At 53.6% G+C, this 14,896-nt stretch overlaps 4 protein-coding genes across 4 annotated transcripts; 1 reads left to right on the forward strand and 3 right to left on the reverse strand.

Moving 5' to 3' along the window:
- Positions 1-3,763: 3,763 nt before the first annotated feature.
- Positions 3,764-5,383, reverse strand: J4E92_001768 (uncharacterized protein; the record flags this gene model as incomplete). Its single annotated transcript, XM_051493179.1, has 2 exons — positions 3,764-4,995; positions 5,047-5,383. The coding sequence occupies 2 exons, from the start codon at positions 5,381-5,383 to the stop codon at positions 3,764-3,766; spliced, it is 1,569 nt and encodes a 522-aa protein (XP_051356410.1).
- A 2,949-nt stretch (positions 5,384-8,332) lies between these two features.
- J4E92_001769 (uncharacterized protein) lies at positions 8,333-10,236 on the reverse strand (the record flags this gene model as incomplete). The annotated part of the gene is made up of 8 exons (XM_051493180.1): positions 8,333-8,383; positions 8,463-8,579; positions 8,761-8,909; positions 8,969-9,029; positions 9,105-9,241; positions 9,305-9,441; positions 9,499-10,093; positions 10,140-10,236. 8 exons carry the CDS (start codon positions 10,234-10,236, stop codon positions 8,333-8,335), a joined length of 1,344 nt encoding a protein of 447 aa, XP_051356411.1.
- A 543-nt stretch (positions 10,237-10,779) lies between these two features.
- Positions 10,780-11,657, reverse strand: J4E92_001770 (uncharacterized protein; the record flags this gene model as incomplete). The annotated part of the gene is made up of 2 exons (XM_051493181.1): positions 10,780-11,143; positions 11,191-11,657. The coding sequence occupies 2 exons, from the start codon at positions 11,655-11,657 to the stop codon at positions 10,780-10,782; spliced, it is 831 nt and encodes a 276-aa protein (XP_051356412.1).
- A 614-nt stretch (positions 11,658-12,271) lies between these two features.
- On the forward strand, positions 12,272-12,684 carry J4E92_001771 (uncharacterized protein; the record flags this gene model as incomplete). The annotated part of the gene is made up of 2 exons (XM_051493182.1): positions 12,272-12,341; positions 12,395-12,684. The coding sequence occupies 2 exons, from the start codon at positions 12,272-12,274 to the stop codon at positions 12,682-12,684; spliced, it is 360 nt and encodes a 119-aa protein (XP_051356413.1).
- Between the last annotated feature and the right edge of the window lie 2,212 nt (positions 12,685-14,896).

Consider the following 14,896-nt stretch of genomic DNA (forward strand, 5'->3'; position numbering starts at 1 on the left):
GCCAAGATACTTGCAACGAGTTCCTGGCACGACAACGCCGTATCAAGAAACATTATGAACTCTGCGAGCACCTCGGTCACCAGATATCATCGGCTGAGCTGAACAACGAGTTTGAACGTTATTGGGTTTTGTCTTCGAACATTCAATCCCGCATGGGCGCCTTCTTAGAGTCGCTGGGCTTCTCTGAAGCTGATACCTATTTCTGCAAACGAATTGGTCTGTACCACGGAGAAATCATCGGCAAAGAATTTCTCAAATCTACCATCGGAGTGCGAGATTGCTTAGGACGGACGAGTGCGCATCGTTGCTTAGACGGGCTATCCAAAGCTGATCATGTCACTATTCAAGATCTCCACTTGTTTTTGGATTGCCTGGGAACTAGTCTGGACGACCAAGACATCTTGGGCAGAACACCACTACACATCGCATGCCAAATGAACTGGGAAGCTGCAGTACAGAAGCTGTTAAGATTAGGTGCGAAGCCGGGATTGACGACGATCTATGGAAGCCTACCCTTACACAACGCAGTGGCTCAAGGCTCGAGAGCTATTTGTCAGCGACTGTTGGATTTGAAAGAGCTTTTCGACATAAGTATACTGGACGGTGCTGGAATGAGCGCGCTCGATTACGCGAAAGATATGGGGTTGTCAGAGATCTTGGATCTTTTTACTCCTACCTAGCTGCCTTCGTTTGAGGAGTCATGTCCGCTCAAACGACATTCTACCGGGTGTGATTTGAGGAAGAGCGTCAGAATGTATTTGCACACTGCTTCATAGATGATCAGCATCAGCGAGCAATCGTTGGCGCAAAAGATGATATCTCGCCTTGGAAACAGCAGGACTCAGGAGAAAGATCGCGCTATTCAGCCTATGGAGAGGCACACTGTCAAGATGCTTCGAGACTGTTGCCTGTGTAGTACTGGAGCTTGCCCGAGCAGATACCTTTCCTTCTTATTTCCCTTTTTTTTTTGGCAAGGATGCCATTCATCAAACGATTGGATGAATAGTTTTGCGACTTAGAAGTCAACCACAGGAAAACTCACTACTTGGTTTTGAAAACGTCAACTTCTTCTTTAATAAAGTAACTGATGCAAGCTACATATCCTGCGACCTAGCCATGTTGACCCCGCGCCCAAGACATCAACAAGTTTCAGCCTTGTCACACAACGTATCCCACAACATGACCAGGCTTCGAGCGGCGAGCGGGGAAGCGTGAGATAAGCACCAGGATCGATCGATTAAGAGCACCTGCAGAGCCACGCTCCCTCGCCTACGCCTGCATCAACGAATATCTCCCACTGAATCCGGGGTCTCGGAACCGACATCGCTGGCGTTTTACACAACCGCCGTATCTCGACATGTGGTGGAGGAAGGCCGAGCCATATGCCGTACCACGCCGTTCAGTGGGGGCGATGAAAAGAGGCTGCTGACACATGATCGTATTCCTAACCGCTATCACGAAGGCGATGCGGCATGTGCAGATGTTGAATATCGAAAGCGAGTGGTGAAGGAGGGTCGGAAAGGCATGTGTTTGGCGACGTGTCAGATGAATAGAGTTTGGAGATGTGACTAGAGAACTCACACTGCTGCCGCTGTTGTCAGAGGGAGAACTACTGCGGTCAAGAATGTTGTGGGTTGTAATGCGATGCGGCACGAGCCGTAGCTTGTTGGCACTGCAGTAGTCATGGCGTTGCGGCACCACGCTATGAGCTTGGGAAAATGTCAGGCCGTGTGGGGAAAGATAGACATCACCATACCACTTCTCTCCTCAAAGATGATCTAGAACTTGAAGCGAAGATGTCAAGTGACAGAAATCGTAGTCAACTCGAAACAACAACATCCATCACCGCCTTCCGCGGACGCCACGTCTCAGCTGCCGGCCGGGAGAGCCGTCATGCACCCAAGATAGAATGACCTACATACACGCCTGCCCTCTCGTATGCACGATCTTCCGAGATTCATCTTCGCCGCATATGCAATGTCTCATGTAAACAATCACTGTTCGTCATCAGACCTGCGTTGCGCATTCTCCGATCGGAAGATCGTCCTCGGAACTGCCTGAACCGAAGGGAGAGTCTTCCGCAACATATGCCTGACCTTCAGCATGCAAGTACAGTCGCGCAGCCTGCAGCTGACTTAGGCGCGTAATGAGAGGGAGGGGAAGTATGAACGATGACCAGCATCTAACATGTGGAAACGCCCAAATGCACAGCCCTCCCAAATGCCATACCACACCAAACCGCATTCCAACACTGACTGACAGATGACACTTTAGACTCGCCAGTAACCTTGCACACCCTCCCCCGTCCCACCATCTCTACCATTTCGCTTCCCCCAATCTGAGTAACACTCGCTTCCCCCATCGCACAACCGCAGCCAGCAAAGATCCCCACTGTGACGCAAGGGAGAGAGAAAGTGTGTGTGTGGTACGACCGGTCCCGCCCATCTTTCGCTTGCAAAAGCTCCCGTGGTGACACAACGTCCTGCCGTTCCAGAAGCCGGATACGAGTAAGCGCGGGCTGCGCAGCGAAGAACGGATAGCCCTACGTTGCCCGCACCATGCACATGTTGTACAGACGGCCACCCAATAAAGCCAGCCACCGCCATTAAATACGGCCTCGAGGGTCATCTGCCGCGCTAGGAATGCGGAACATGGTGGGGTACCTGATACTGATTTGTGGTAGATGTGTGGGATGGGTTAGTAATGAGACAGTGAAGGAAACTTGGGGAAGAGCATGTTGCGCGTTGAGTGAAAGAGGCTTGTTTGTGCAGATGCAATGGCGTGCTGGAACGGGGTATGAGGTGCAGAGCTGTGCATCATTGTGCGTCGGGGACTTTGCATGAAGAAAAGGCGTCGTCATGTGCCGGGCTGGGCGGTGTAATGGCTTGACCGGGAGGAGAGGTTGTTTGCGCGCAGTTTGCTGCGGGTTGCTTCCCGGCGGCAAGCGTGCGGTGGCTACTACCACAGACGACGAAGAAGTAAGAGGACACTACAATCAGGTTTGAACAAAGTATGTGTGCTTGGCTAGGTGTTTGAATTGATGTTGAGCGCTCGTTGCATCTTCTCTCGAGGACACGCTAAACTAAGGCTGTTGGTACAACACACCATTAACCCCCCATCCGTACCACCTCCGTAGACCAATTACAAAGTATCAATACTGAAACATGTCCGAAGAAGCTTAATCCTTCCTTCTAATACTACTACCAAAAGGGTAACAAAGACCCACGACTGCGCTTGCCCCCTCGAGTCCCAGACAAGGACGAGTAAAGGTATAGCCGCCGAAACCAAAGAGTTGGTTTTGAACGCAAGGAAAAGAGTGCAGAGATTGTGAAAAGAGATTTGGCTGAAGAGCCACCGCTGCGTGAATCATGATGTGATGATGACGCTCGCTTTTATCGCCGCAGACCTTTTTTGGAACCGCCCAAACACCAAACAAGTAATCCCAGTGAAGGGAAAGCGCAGTACAGACAGACCACTGTACTGCGCAAGACAAGAAAAGCCTCTCTAATAATTATTGTATCAACATAGGAAATTCGTGACTCTGTGATGAGAGTCGTAGTGGTCGTGGCTCCAATGAAGGGCCGAGATCTGGTTGTCATACAGTCGTACACTTTCGTAGAACATGCCCCTTGGGCCCGACAAGCGCAAGGGGAGGGATAGTAAGGGTACAGGTTTGTGCGCAGGATAGAAAGACATTACCCGCACGCAATTATCGACAGGGGGAGAAAGGAAAAGGGTTGCCCGTTTTGTTGGAGGTTGGGGTTTAGTGGCCCCGGACGCCACCCGACGAACGACCGAGAAGGGTACCAGGGAACCGTAAGTCGCTAAGGAATTTGAAAAAGGCACGCTTGCGCGAAGGCGTTTTCGGGAGTAATGCGGCCGCCTGTTGCATGGGACCGACAATGTCTTCATCGCCGAGTTGGGGGAATTTTCCCTCGCTCTTGGGGTCGTGTAGCGTTGGCATCTTGCTAAGAGGCCCTGGCTCCGTGGGTGAATATGGAGCGAGCTCCTGGCCGGTGGCAGCCGCGTGTGACTTGGCCAGATCGTGGTTCTTCTTCCATTCGGCGTCGATTTCAGCCCACTTTTGCTCGGTAAGAAGGTAGTGCCTGGATGTCACTCCGTAGTGTTCCGCGGTTCGCACTTGGTGCTTCGCGTAGTTGCGCCGTGCTTGCGCCCATTCGGCAAGGTGCTCTTCGATGGACGCGGCAGTGCATACCTCAGGGACGTAGGGCTCGGGTAGGATGGTGAAGTTCGCATGACCCAATTCCATGGCCCACTTGTCCTTTGGGTCGGCGAGCATGAGACGGGGTATGTCGGACGAGGGAACCATGTACCCGGCATTCGGTCCTCGGATTGAGGCAAAGGATGTCTTTGAGGACAGAGGGGGCGTAGGGTAGGTGCGCATTGGCGGGGTGCCGGCCGGGGTAGGGCCCACAGATTGGGCTGCGTCTGCGACTGCTGGCGACTGCAGTGGCGACGACGCTGGTAGGTCATCGTTCCGGCAGTTCACAAGCAGCGGCGGTAATAGTGGCGTCGTGGCATAGCGCTCCCGTTCCACCTCCTCAGGGTCGATTTCCATGGCATTGGCCTTGTTGACGTCGATGGCCATTGGCGTAGGCGCATCATCGCTCAGTTGTTCCTTGCTTGCCAGCGCAGGCGTAGAAGTTGGCGACGCGTAGTCTTCTGGAAGATCAACGGTCGAGACATGGTGGATAGAACCAGCGAGCGACGAGGATCGCGTAGAGGGAACCCTTGAGGGGGTTGCGCTGCGTGAGACTCTGCTGAGGGTCGAGCTGCGGTCGCGTACTCTGCGCGACAACGAGGGAAAGCGCCTCTCGAGCTTGCCGGCGATGCTGTGCGCGGAAGCCTCCAAGGATCGTCGGCGCTTGGCCAGTCGCAGTTCCGAGTCGCAAGTGGTGAAGTACTCGTCCTGGGGCTCGTAGGCTTGGGATATCCTGCAGTCTTGCGCGTGGCTGTAGGTGCCTCCGACGTCACCTAGACGTGGATTAGTATGGCGAACACGGACGAATCGCGCGTAGTACTTACAAGAGCAGCGGTACGGATCCTCACTGCCATAGTCGTATTCACGCTCAAGAGGCTCCTCGGTGAGCTTGGGCAGCTTGCCTGAGCTGTTGGGGGCTTCGGTGGGCTCGTAGGTTGGCGGGCTCGACGACAATGACGAAGCCGAGCTGGGAAAGCGAAAGTGGCCCCGGGTGTACTGACTTGGCGTGGGCGGTGTCGAGCACTCCGATGCCGAGTAGAAACCAGAGTCGGCATTGGAGTAGATGGACGCAGTCGGGTCGTCGTACATGTTGAGTGAGCTTTTGGAAGACTTGCGGGCAGCGATAAGCTGGGGAAGCTGGAGAGGTTTAAGGTCGTGCATGGTGGTTGTTGGTTCTTTTGGCGGTCGGGACGTGACGTGAATGGGCGCGAGCGACCAGGATCACATCACCAGCTTTCTCAAGCAGCTATGCGCGGGCGCGACAGTACGCCAGCACGTCGGAGTCGCGGCGCGCTGCTTTGGGACGGAGAGGCGGTCGGGCAATGTTTGAGAGGATGCCACGATAGCCGACCACGTATGTCGCTATGTACTCTTCGGCCTGTTTATGCTGCAGCAGAGACGTCTCTGGGGCTGGATGCAAAGTCAGCGCCTAATGCGGACGGCACGTGAGCGCGGTGGGCTCGGATTGGCACAACTCACCGAGGCGCGCGAGATGATCAGACTGCAACCGGATTTGCGAGTGCAAGCGAGAGACAGCGCAGCGATAAGGCGTCGACTTGAATGGCGAGAGAGTGTGACGTGGGCAAGCAAGAGAAACGGGCGGTGGACGGGGTGTGGATAGTCGAGCATTTCTGTGTGGACAGCGACCGCACGGGTTCCACTGCTACGGTGCAACTCATGCCTGACCTTGCGCCTGTCTCGATTGGGCCTGGCCGCCCGGCATGTCGACTGCTTCCGCGCGACTCAGATAGCCCGGTACACGAGGCCGTGACACTCACACCAGCCCTGGACTGTCTCCGCGCAGCCAGCACGCCAGGGCGCCGTCGCTTCAAGGTCCCCCAGCCTTCAATCCGCCGTTTAGACCACCGCGTCCGTGTCGCTACAGCCTGACCACAGCAGGTGGCTTGAATCAAACCCTACTCAACAGTACGGGGCCTGCCTCGGTGTTGAATTTTCACCTGCCCAACCTAATTATGCGATATGTCGTTGGTGGAGGCGCAACAAATCATCCCTGGCCGTTCCCACTCACGCACTTTAAACTTTGTCGTCGTGGGAAAAGCCTCTGAGCAAACTATGCAGGAACAAACGCTCAGTCACATCGTCCTCTCCAGCCTTGACCGATCGACGACTCGTGGTGTTGAACGGTGCCTCGTCTGTATTGCAAAGTGCCGTACCACCAGCGCTGTGGTTGTCATCCGCTGTCTACCACTCAACTACTCTGAGCGCAACCGTGGCTGCCACTTGACAGACTCGTTTATCGGGCGGTGCAAAGGAACCGGCGTGGTTCGCCAGGCCCTTCTGCTCTCCCGCCGTTCTTCTTGCGCCGTTCTTCTGGCCCTTTGCCGTCTTGCAGCAGTGACATCGACAGGCATCTTCTAGTAGAGTCCATTCCATGTCGTTTCTCCCGCCTCTATCCCGTGTCACGCCCATCCACCGATTGGCCCACTCTGAATCGTCAAAATGGGCCAAGGAGGCTGTGGCATGTAACCGTGAAAACAAACAAACAAAGCCTCACGATCTTCAAAACACTGACTGATCCAACTCAGTCCGTGTCTCAAACACGATGCCACATTGACGAGTCAAGCGGTCGATCACAACGTTCTGCGACAAAACAAGGCGCGACAACACAACTTGGTGTGGGCGGTACCTGACAGGATTCCCGGAACTTTCCCAGAGGAGGTTGGGACAGCCTCTCAGCCCAATGAAAATCCTCCAGACAAATCGGGGAACATGATGGAAGCGCTAGACCGTTGGGCCGTTGCTCATTGGCGTTCAAGCCCCTGACGCACTATCTTCCATTCCTTCTCCCCGGTGCCTTGCTGTCGCTTGGCTCGACTCCCTGTTCGCACGCTGAGCAAGCCTCACACCGCCAGCGCATTGTCTAGCTGAACGTCCGCCCGTATGGCGTTTCTCGTAGCGGCCGGCAACCTTGCCGACATGTACTTCGCGACTCACGATGCTATGTAATCAGGGTGTTTCAATTCGAAGAGAATCGCGCGGTTTGATCGCCGTGCTGTACCTCACGATCGAGCCCAGCAGAAGAAAAACCGGAGCAGGACTATTCTGTTCCAGGCTCTCGGGACCTCGCAGCATGACGACAGGGAGAAAAAGCAGCTGGTTCCGGTCTCAGGTCGGCAGGCGCCCCGCCTTCTTCGCTCGTCTCTCTCCTTGGCCAGACGACCGGACGGCACGGACATGCAGAAGCGGGAGAATACCGTTGCCAGTCCACCCATCCACACCGGCCGGCAACGCTCAACGTGCATGAAAGAACAGCCAGTTCAGTCTTAAAGCTGACTGCACACGGAAGAAGAAATTCCTGTACCTGAAAATTTTGCGTGTTCTGGACAAACACGTGGCGGGCTCATATTGACATGCGCGCGCGCACTTTGCTCGCATCCAAAGACTGCATTTTCCCATATTGAAATGCTTTGCTATGGAGGTGCGCGCAATCATTCCGACGGTTCGTCGCAGGATTTGGGCGAGACCGGTCTGGTGTTGCTGATCTCTCAATTTCACCGGATGATTCCCTAGACTAACGTGGCACTCCACCGACAGTACAATGCCGCGGCCTGGACATGGGACATGGGGGTAACGACGAACGTGGAAGTCCATCTACGGGGATCATTTTTAGCTAGACGCACGAGATGAATCAGCACACGACTTTGTGGAAACGATGATGTAATAATCCTCCATGTCAATGCTGTTGCGCGCTTTTCTTCTTGTCGGCAGTACGGAGTATCATTACAGCGATGTCCATGTACAATCGTGGTATACCTGCAGAAACTTGGAAGAAAAGTAAGCAATTTCGCACTGGAAATCAAGAATCTGTGCGTGTGAACTGCCGTTTTTCGATTAGCACGGGAGCCACGCGCTCAACGGCGTAGAAAAGGAAGAAGGCGTAGACTAGAGCTGCGAACCTGCGCTCGGGGGACGGCCCCTCAGCAACATTCTCTTTTCACCCAATCACAGCATTTCGGACTTTCTGTCCACACAGCAGTGGTCGATGAAGACGCGTTCGAGGCTACTTAGCTGCCAATAATTGTTGCGATTGGGGACATTTCTTAGTCACATGATTCGCTTTCGCTCGCATTCGCGTTCTCGATTATGATGTCAGATCCAGTATCTGCTCCATAGTACTTTCTGCTCCTCGGAGCCTTCAAACTACGCAATGCATACTTTGGTTAGTCCATGTTACATTCCTGCAGCCCAGCCTGCGTGGAAAGTCTTGGGTTACGCGTACCTCGAAATCATTCTTGATTATGTCTGCGAAACCTTCCGAAAGCTTAGGCTCACGGTATCTGGAAGCGAAGCCACTGAACGCAACGTGCGGCAGGATAGTACGAGATTCGCGGTTCGTCTGTGGGTGGAGATCCGATGTTAGCATGGGAGTTTCTCCGTGTGGTAATGGGATTTCGAGGATTCCGGATGTTCCGCACAACCAATTTCCACATCGGATAGTGTGATTGTAGGTTTGAAGCGACCGCAAAGTCTATCTTCCGGCACTCACGCACGGGAAGAGGCTCAGTAGCTAAACTTACTTCTGGACCAAGGTTCAATGCGCGGAACGTATCGTTGTGCTCGCACAGCTTTGGTGTCGCAGTAAAAAGTACGCAGCGTATGGGAACTTTCAGCTTCTGCGCCAACATAACCCACACAGCGCGTGTTTCTGGATCGGCATTGGTATTGTCTGAACAGGTTAGCTCAGTATGCGGAATGTATTGGGGCCCCAGATCAACATGAACATACCGATAACCGCGCTCGTGCCTTCTTCGATGAGTGCAGTAGCAGCCTTTACGCACTTCTCGCGCTGTTTCAGAGTGTTACTCGCAGTATAGAAGGGTCGCACGACACGTGCGGCAGGATGACTCAGTCAGCAACGTACAGTCTTCAGAATGTCTTGATTGACACGCCCGTATCCGAGTGGCTGCAGATGTTTCCAATAGAACGATGATTTACCTGAGCCCGGACTGCCGCAGAACATGACGATCTCGGGGCTTTCCGCTTGTGTAAAAGCGTTTGCTGCAGATAGAGTTAGCACACGGACGACGGGGAGACGGCTGAGAAGTTGCGTATCAGACTTACGTGCAGGTGTTGAGCCTTCAGCACGCACTCCCGTGTAAGCGGTCGGGTCAAAAGCCCTGACGAATGGTCGGGGATCTTCATGGTGGAAGTACTCTTCTGGGGTATGAAATGGTATACCGACATTAGCAGCAAAGTCTCTACACAGAGTTAGTATCCTGGTAATCATGAATGCACGTTTCGGGATCTTCACGAACCTGTCGACACACGAGTGGTCCTTTACACCGCCAGCCACCGCCTCGCGACCACCAGCATCCCCAACGAATACAGAGTTCTCTAGATCGATTGAATCTGCATTCTCAAGATCATAGTCCTCCAGTAGCTCGTCCCACATCCCGGTCCTGGGCTTCCTGTACCGGTCACGACTCGTCGCAGCGTATATCGATATCGGGAAGTCGAGATGGTTGAAGACTGCTGTCACCTTGGTCTTGAAGTCCGCTAGTCGCTTCTGATCTGACTTCACGGTCTTGGGATCCGGCTTTAGACTGATTCCACCTTGATTGCTGACGATAGCGACAAGGAAGCCTTCTGCGTGCAGCTCTTTCAGCCGTCCTGGAACGCTACTATCCCACCACTTCCAGTCATTTGCATCACGAGCGAATGTTTTCCCTGATGCAGATGTGACAAGTGTGGAGTCAAAGTCAAAGGCTGCTATTCTGCGCCTGCCCTTCGTTGCCGACTGCGCCGTCACGCCAAAACGTCCGACTAGCAAGCTGTCTTTGACTATCCGCCAAGTCATCTTTTCTGGCTCTTTCTTCGAGGCAGGTGTAAAGAAATTGGCGACTGCCTTGCCTGTGTCATGTCAGCAAAGACGCACATCGAGCGATGACTGACGAACTTGTTGTAGTCGACTGTTGCCGCCGCTTCGATGGAGGTGGCGACACGTCTTTTCCGGTAGAGCTCGGTCGCTTGCTGAGACCAGGTCGAGTGGACATTTTGCAGTTTATGTTATTGCCAAGGTGGGTGCATGGCGATGAAGGTTGATCTCTGTTGACAAAGCAACGTCGGTGAGGTTGCTCGCTTGCGCTTTCCTTCGGCGCGAAACACGAAATCGCGCGAGCACGTGCCTGGACTGAACTCGCTGTCACGACAGTAGCATACACGCTTCTTCCGGAGCGATCGCGCCACAAACATTACAATGCTCCGTCTATTACAATATACCATGCATGTTTATACAGGAGCTACCTCCGCCGAGCCAAGACTGGAGATTTGTATCTACAAACATACTTACTCGTCTGAGACCAGATACACAGCAGAAGATCGAACCTGCACAGCTTTCTGATCCGACGCGCAATCTCATCGCGATGCCTTTGGCACTAGGCTGGTGTGAAGCCCCGGCGTTGATGTTTTTCGCCAATCATTCCATGGTGCGGGACCAGACACATTGCATGTAAAGTACCCTCAGTATTAGTATGGTGACTACTACCCTGATAACATCCAGTCCATATCCATTTGCTCTCTCAGCAAGAGAAGGTCTATTATCTAGGCCGTACCTGAGTGGCAGGAGCTGCAGGAGCCTTGTACTTGACACGGGGGTCTAGTGCGAGCCGATCTGGCAAGTCCAAGTTCACGCAACCCTTCATTTGCGCCTGGAACTTCTTCAACTCGTTCACCCCCTCCTCGAGTACGGCTGCGTTGTTGAAGTCTTCAATACGGACCGTAGCTTGAAGTGTGTATACACCACTTGGATCGAGAAGCTTTAGGCCTTTCCATGTCGGTAGTGTGGCCTTGGGGCTCTTCTGCACGTTGCGGATGCCGGGCTCGTGGAGGATGCGGTGGAGGAATATGACGACGTTGCCGAGCACGAAACGGTAGCCCTCGACGTAGAACTCGGTCACAAACCTGCGCTGGGGTTAGGGGTGAAGGCAGTGACGGGGAGAAGATCTCACTGGTTGGGTCCCGAGGCGATCATGAAGGCATGTGGATCGCCAGACAGCAAATCAGTGGTGTTGGTGAAGCGGATGGAGACACCTCTATCACCAGTATCCGGTACATCCCTGAAGACGAAGGACCATGTTGGCTCTTCCCCATCGTCTACATCAGCGGACAGGACCTTTGTGCTCTCCTCCGGCACGCCATCTTCACCAGCAAAGTCGTCTTCCGACAGCTTCTGGACCAGCCGGGTGTGGTAGAGAACGACGGGAGCAGCTTGCTTGGCCTGCTTCTGCGCGACAGTCTGGGTACCGCCGCGACGGCCAAGATTGGAGCCCGGCTCTTCAGGCTCGCGCGTGGGCTTGTAGACGACATGGCGCTCAAAGACGCGCTGGGGCTGCATCATGGCAACCCCCGCCAGGATGTTCAGCACCTGCTCATAGCGCGCAAAGGTGACCTGGCCGTAGAGGCTCAACTCGTGCATGGTGAGCAGGTCGGGTCCGCACGTCCGCACCGCAGTCGGAGAAGCGAATATCAATATGCAATTCCCGCTGGTCAGGATCTGGAGAAGGCGGCGGGGTGATAAGGCGAGCGGGCGTGTGCAGCGTTGTCATTGGCGGCGAGCGATGCACTTGTAAAAGTTTGGAAAAGACAACCGGGGCGGCATGGGAGCTATGACCGCGAACGTTCAAGAACGACTCCAAGTGTTGCGCGTAAGCCCACAAACGCCGAGGCTTGCGCTGGAATTGGCTTAGAAATACCCATTGCCTTGACATCTGCTCATTCGAGTGTGGGGAGATGCCGCTCACGTGTGAGTGGGAGGGTTGTTGGTTTGCAATCATGGAGCGGCCTTCGGCGCAACCTAGTCTTCCTTCCGCGAACGCGAACAACATTTATGCGGCTCCCCTCAACCTAACTGCTCCTCAATAACTCAACAAATCGTCCGTCCGCCAGCATCTGTCCCGAGATCGCCTTACTTCGCTTCTCTAATACAAAACATCATCTGAAGTCTTCTGCGCAAGCTTTTCAGTGATTCCAACACCAATCGCAACCTGCACATCACACCACCACCAACAACCCCACCTCATCTCTTTCACAATGAACGCTACACGCGCCCTCGCTCGCCAGCCCATGATCCGCTTCCTGGGCAAGCGCAGCACTCCTCAGAGTACGCATTACCATCACACGGCGTCATGATAGATAGCTAACGTTGCGTTTCAGAGGTTGACCACACCCCGCACGTCCACCCTGCCTCTCCCATGAGCGAGCTTCCCTCATCCTTCGCGTCCTACCGCAAGAAGGCGCAGCAGCACGGCCCACTCAACCACATCCCCAGCGCCTTTGTTGGTGGTCACATTGGCGGCGCAGCCGGCAGGAACCTGGGCCCCATTGAGGCAGGCAAGGGCCTATACTTCGACCGCTCCGAGCTGCCTGCACGCTTCCAGAGCCCGTCCATGACCATGGCCGAGATCGAACTGCTCGAGTCTGGTGGTGCCAGCGCATTCGCATAGATCAAGCAGGCACGATGAAGCGACGATAAAAGAAGGCTCGGACCCGGATACGCCGGATGAGCTGGTGTACATATATACCCACACGCGCCGGGAGGCGCATTGCATGCGGACTGCGATGATTTGCTTTATGAGATTGAGACACTACTAGGTTTGGGGACAAAAGCGACAAGTACTGGTATTACTTTCATTTTATACCCATCAAGATCGATGCTCGGGACGAGATGAAGATTTGGGAGACTGCCATCGGCTGGCACTGTATGAAGTTACTGTATGGCGATACGGACTACTACGTTTGTAATTCGAGAAAAATTCACAAACAATTGATAACACAGCTATATTCTGAGGGACAACTACATTATCCTGCCGCAAAGCAAGTGTCCATGACGCGCAGTTCAATGCAGGCGTGGCTGAAGCCTGCAAACCCTTCAAAATAGACGCTCTTCACGAACGCATTCAAGTGTCTGGAGCTTCTTGAAGCGATTACCTTCATCACTCCAAGACGTGTTCAACGAACAACATGCAGTAGTCTTTCAGCTTTTACTTTACTTTTGGCATCGCAGCCGTCCATTACTACTTACCCTGCATGCTCAACAAACCCACCAACACCCCGCCAATACGTCACAACCCAGCTACTTCCTCTAACACTACCAAAAATTCTCGTATTCAGCGTGGAAGATATTTGCTTATTCCTCGCTGCCAACGCGGGCTCCAACGGAGGAATCTCGGGGCGCAGCCCACCACGCCTTCGACAGCTGGCAACCCACAGCCTCGGCTCGCCAACAGCAGCCCTCCACGTGCCTAACCACGTTGGCACAAGGCGCGCACGTGAGATAGCGCTCGATAAGACAACGCATGGCACCACGCGCCTCGCTTTTTCCCACGCGAACCAGCGCGCGCACAAAGAAACTTTCTTTTGACCACCGGATGAGTGCTGGTAAAACTCACACCCGGGTGCATCAGCTCAGCTACCGGTTTCGGTAGGAAAGAAGCGAGCTGTGGAATGCTGCGTCTCCCGGCGGTTAAAAGATGGGTGTTTTGCGTGGGTGCGCTGAGGGTTAGGTTTGGGGAGGCGGGTAAACGTTGTGCAGATGGACAGGGAGGTATTTTGGGGGTATGGATTGGAGACGGATGCTGGAGATTTAGGATATGGAATGTAGGTATCATATATGGAAATCGCTGCGCTCTGCTTTACTATAGAGTCGCTTCTCTTTCTGATCCCAAGTTTCGCTGCGGTGAGGAACATCTGGAGACAAGACCTTTGTCCTATATTGCCTGCGGATATAGTCTGGGACTTTGAAAAGAACCGTTTCGTTAGGCTTTATCCGTCACATCGAGTGTACCTGGATTGTGCGCTACAGCTTTCCCCTTCTGGTCTGTGAATAACACCTAGTCAATCAAATCAGTGTCTTGTTGTCGCTACTTCTCCTTTAGCAGATTCTCTGGAGACGTACCTTTGGTGGGTGCTTTACGCCCTCTGCATCAGCTTCTTCTTGGTTGGCCACCATCTTGTCTACCTTCTCGTTGTGTCAGCTCTAGCCTGGAAGGCTTACGTGCTGCAGATGCAGACGTGGATAGCGTACATCGCCCTCGTGCCTTCCACCTCTTATCCGCGTGTGTACATGATCGCCTTCTTTTACCTGCTCGCCGTTCTTGGAGGTGACATTGGTGTCCGCATCTTGGGACTTGATCGCAGGAGTGTGCGCTTCAATCTCATCGAGAGAGTGAGAGAGGCGGTTCGCCATTCTGGATAAATTGTTGCGGTTGTAGGTTCAGCTTTCAGAAAAGTTGGTACGTAATTGACTTGTGTTGAATGCGCATTACAAACATCTCTCCGTTCATTCCTTACTGTTGGTTATTGTTGTGTTGGTCCACGGTCACGATGACGTCATCCTTGCTGGCACTCTCAAGGGGGCAGTTGCGTTGTCCATCAACCGCGAACAAAACATGATCAACACAGCGTTTGTCCTTTAGTCATATTCCCAGCCGGAATAACGTCGGTCTACAACAAACTTCAACACGCACAAAACTCCCGACTGAAAAAACCAAACTAGTGTTCACGATTGAAACAGCCAACATGTGGAGCCCAGCAAAGCACCAACACTCCGTGCTAGACCCTTCCCCGGCGCATTATGAAATTATCAAGGGGCAAACACCTCGCACATCGCAACTTGGTTCCTTCTGAAACGAGCCGCAAGCGTTGTTTAGACGTCAG

This window comes from Alternaria infectoria (assembly GCF_024043175.1).
Source record: "Alternaria infectoria strain BMP 0036 chromosome Unknown scaffold_2, whole genome shotgun sequence".
Taxonomy (NCBI): Eukaryota; Fungi; Ascomycota; class Dothideomycetes; order Pleosporales; family Pleosporaceae; genus Alternaria; species Alternaria infectoria.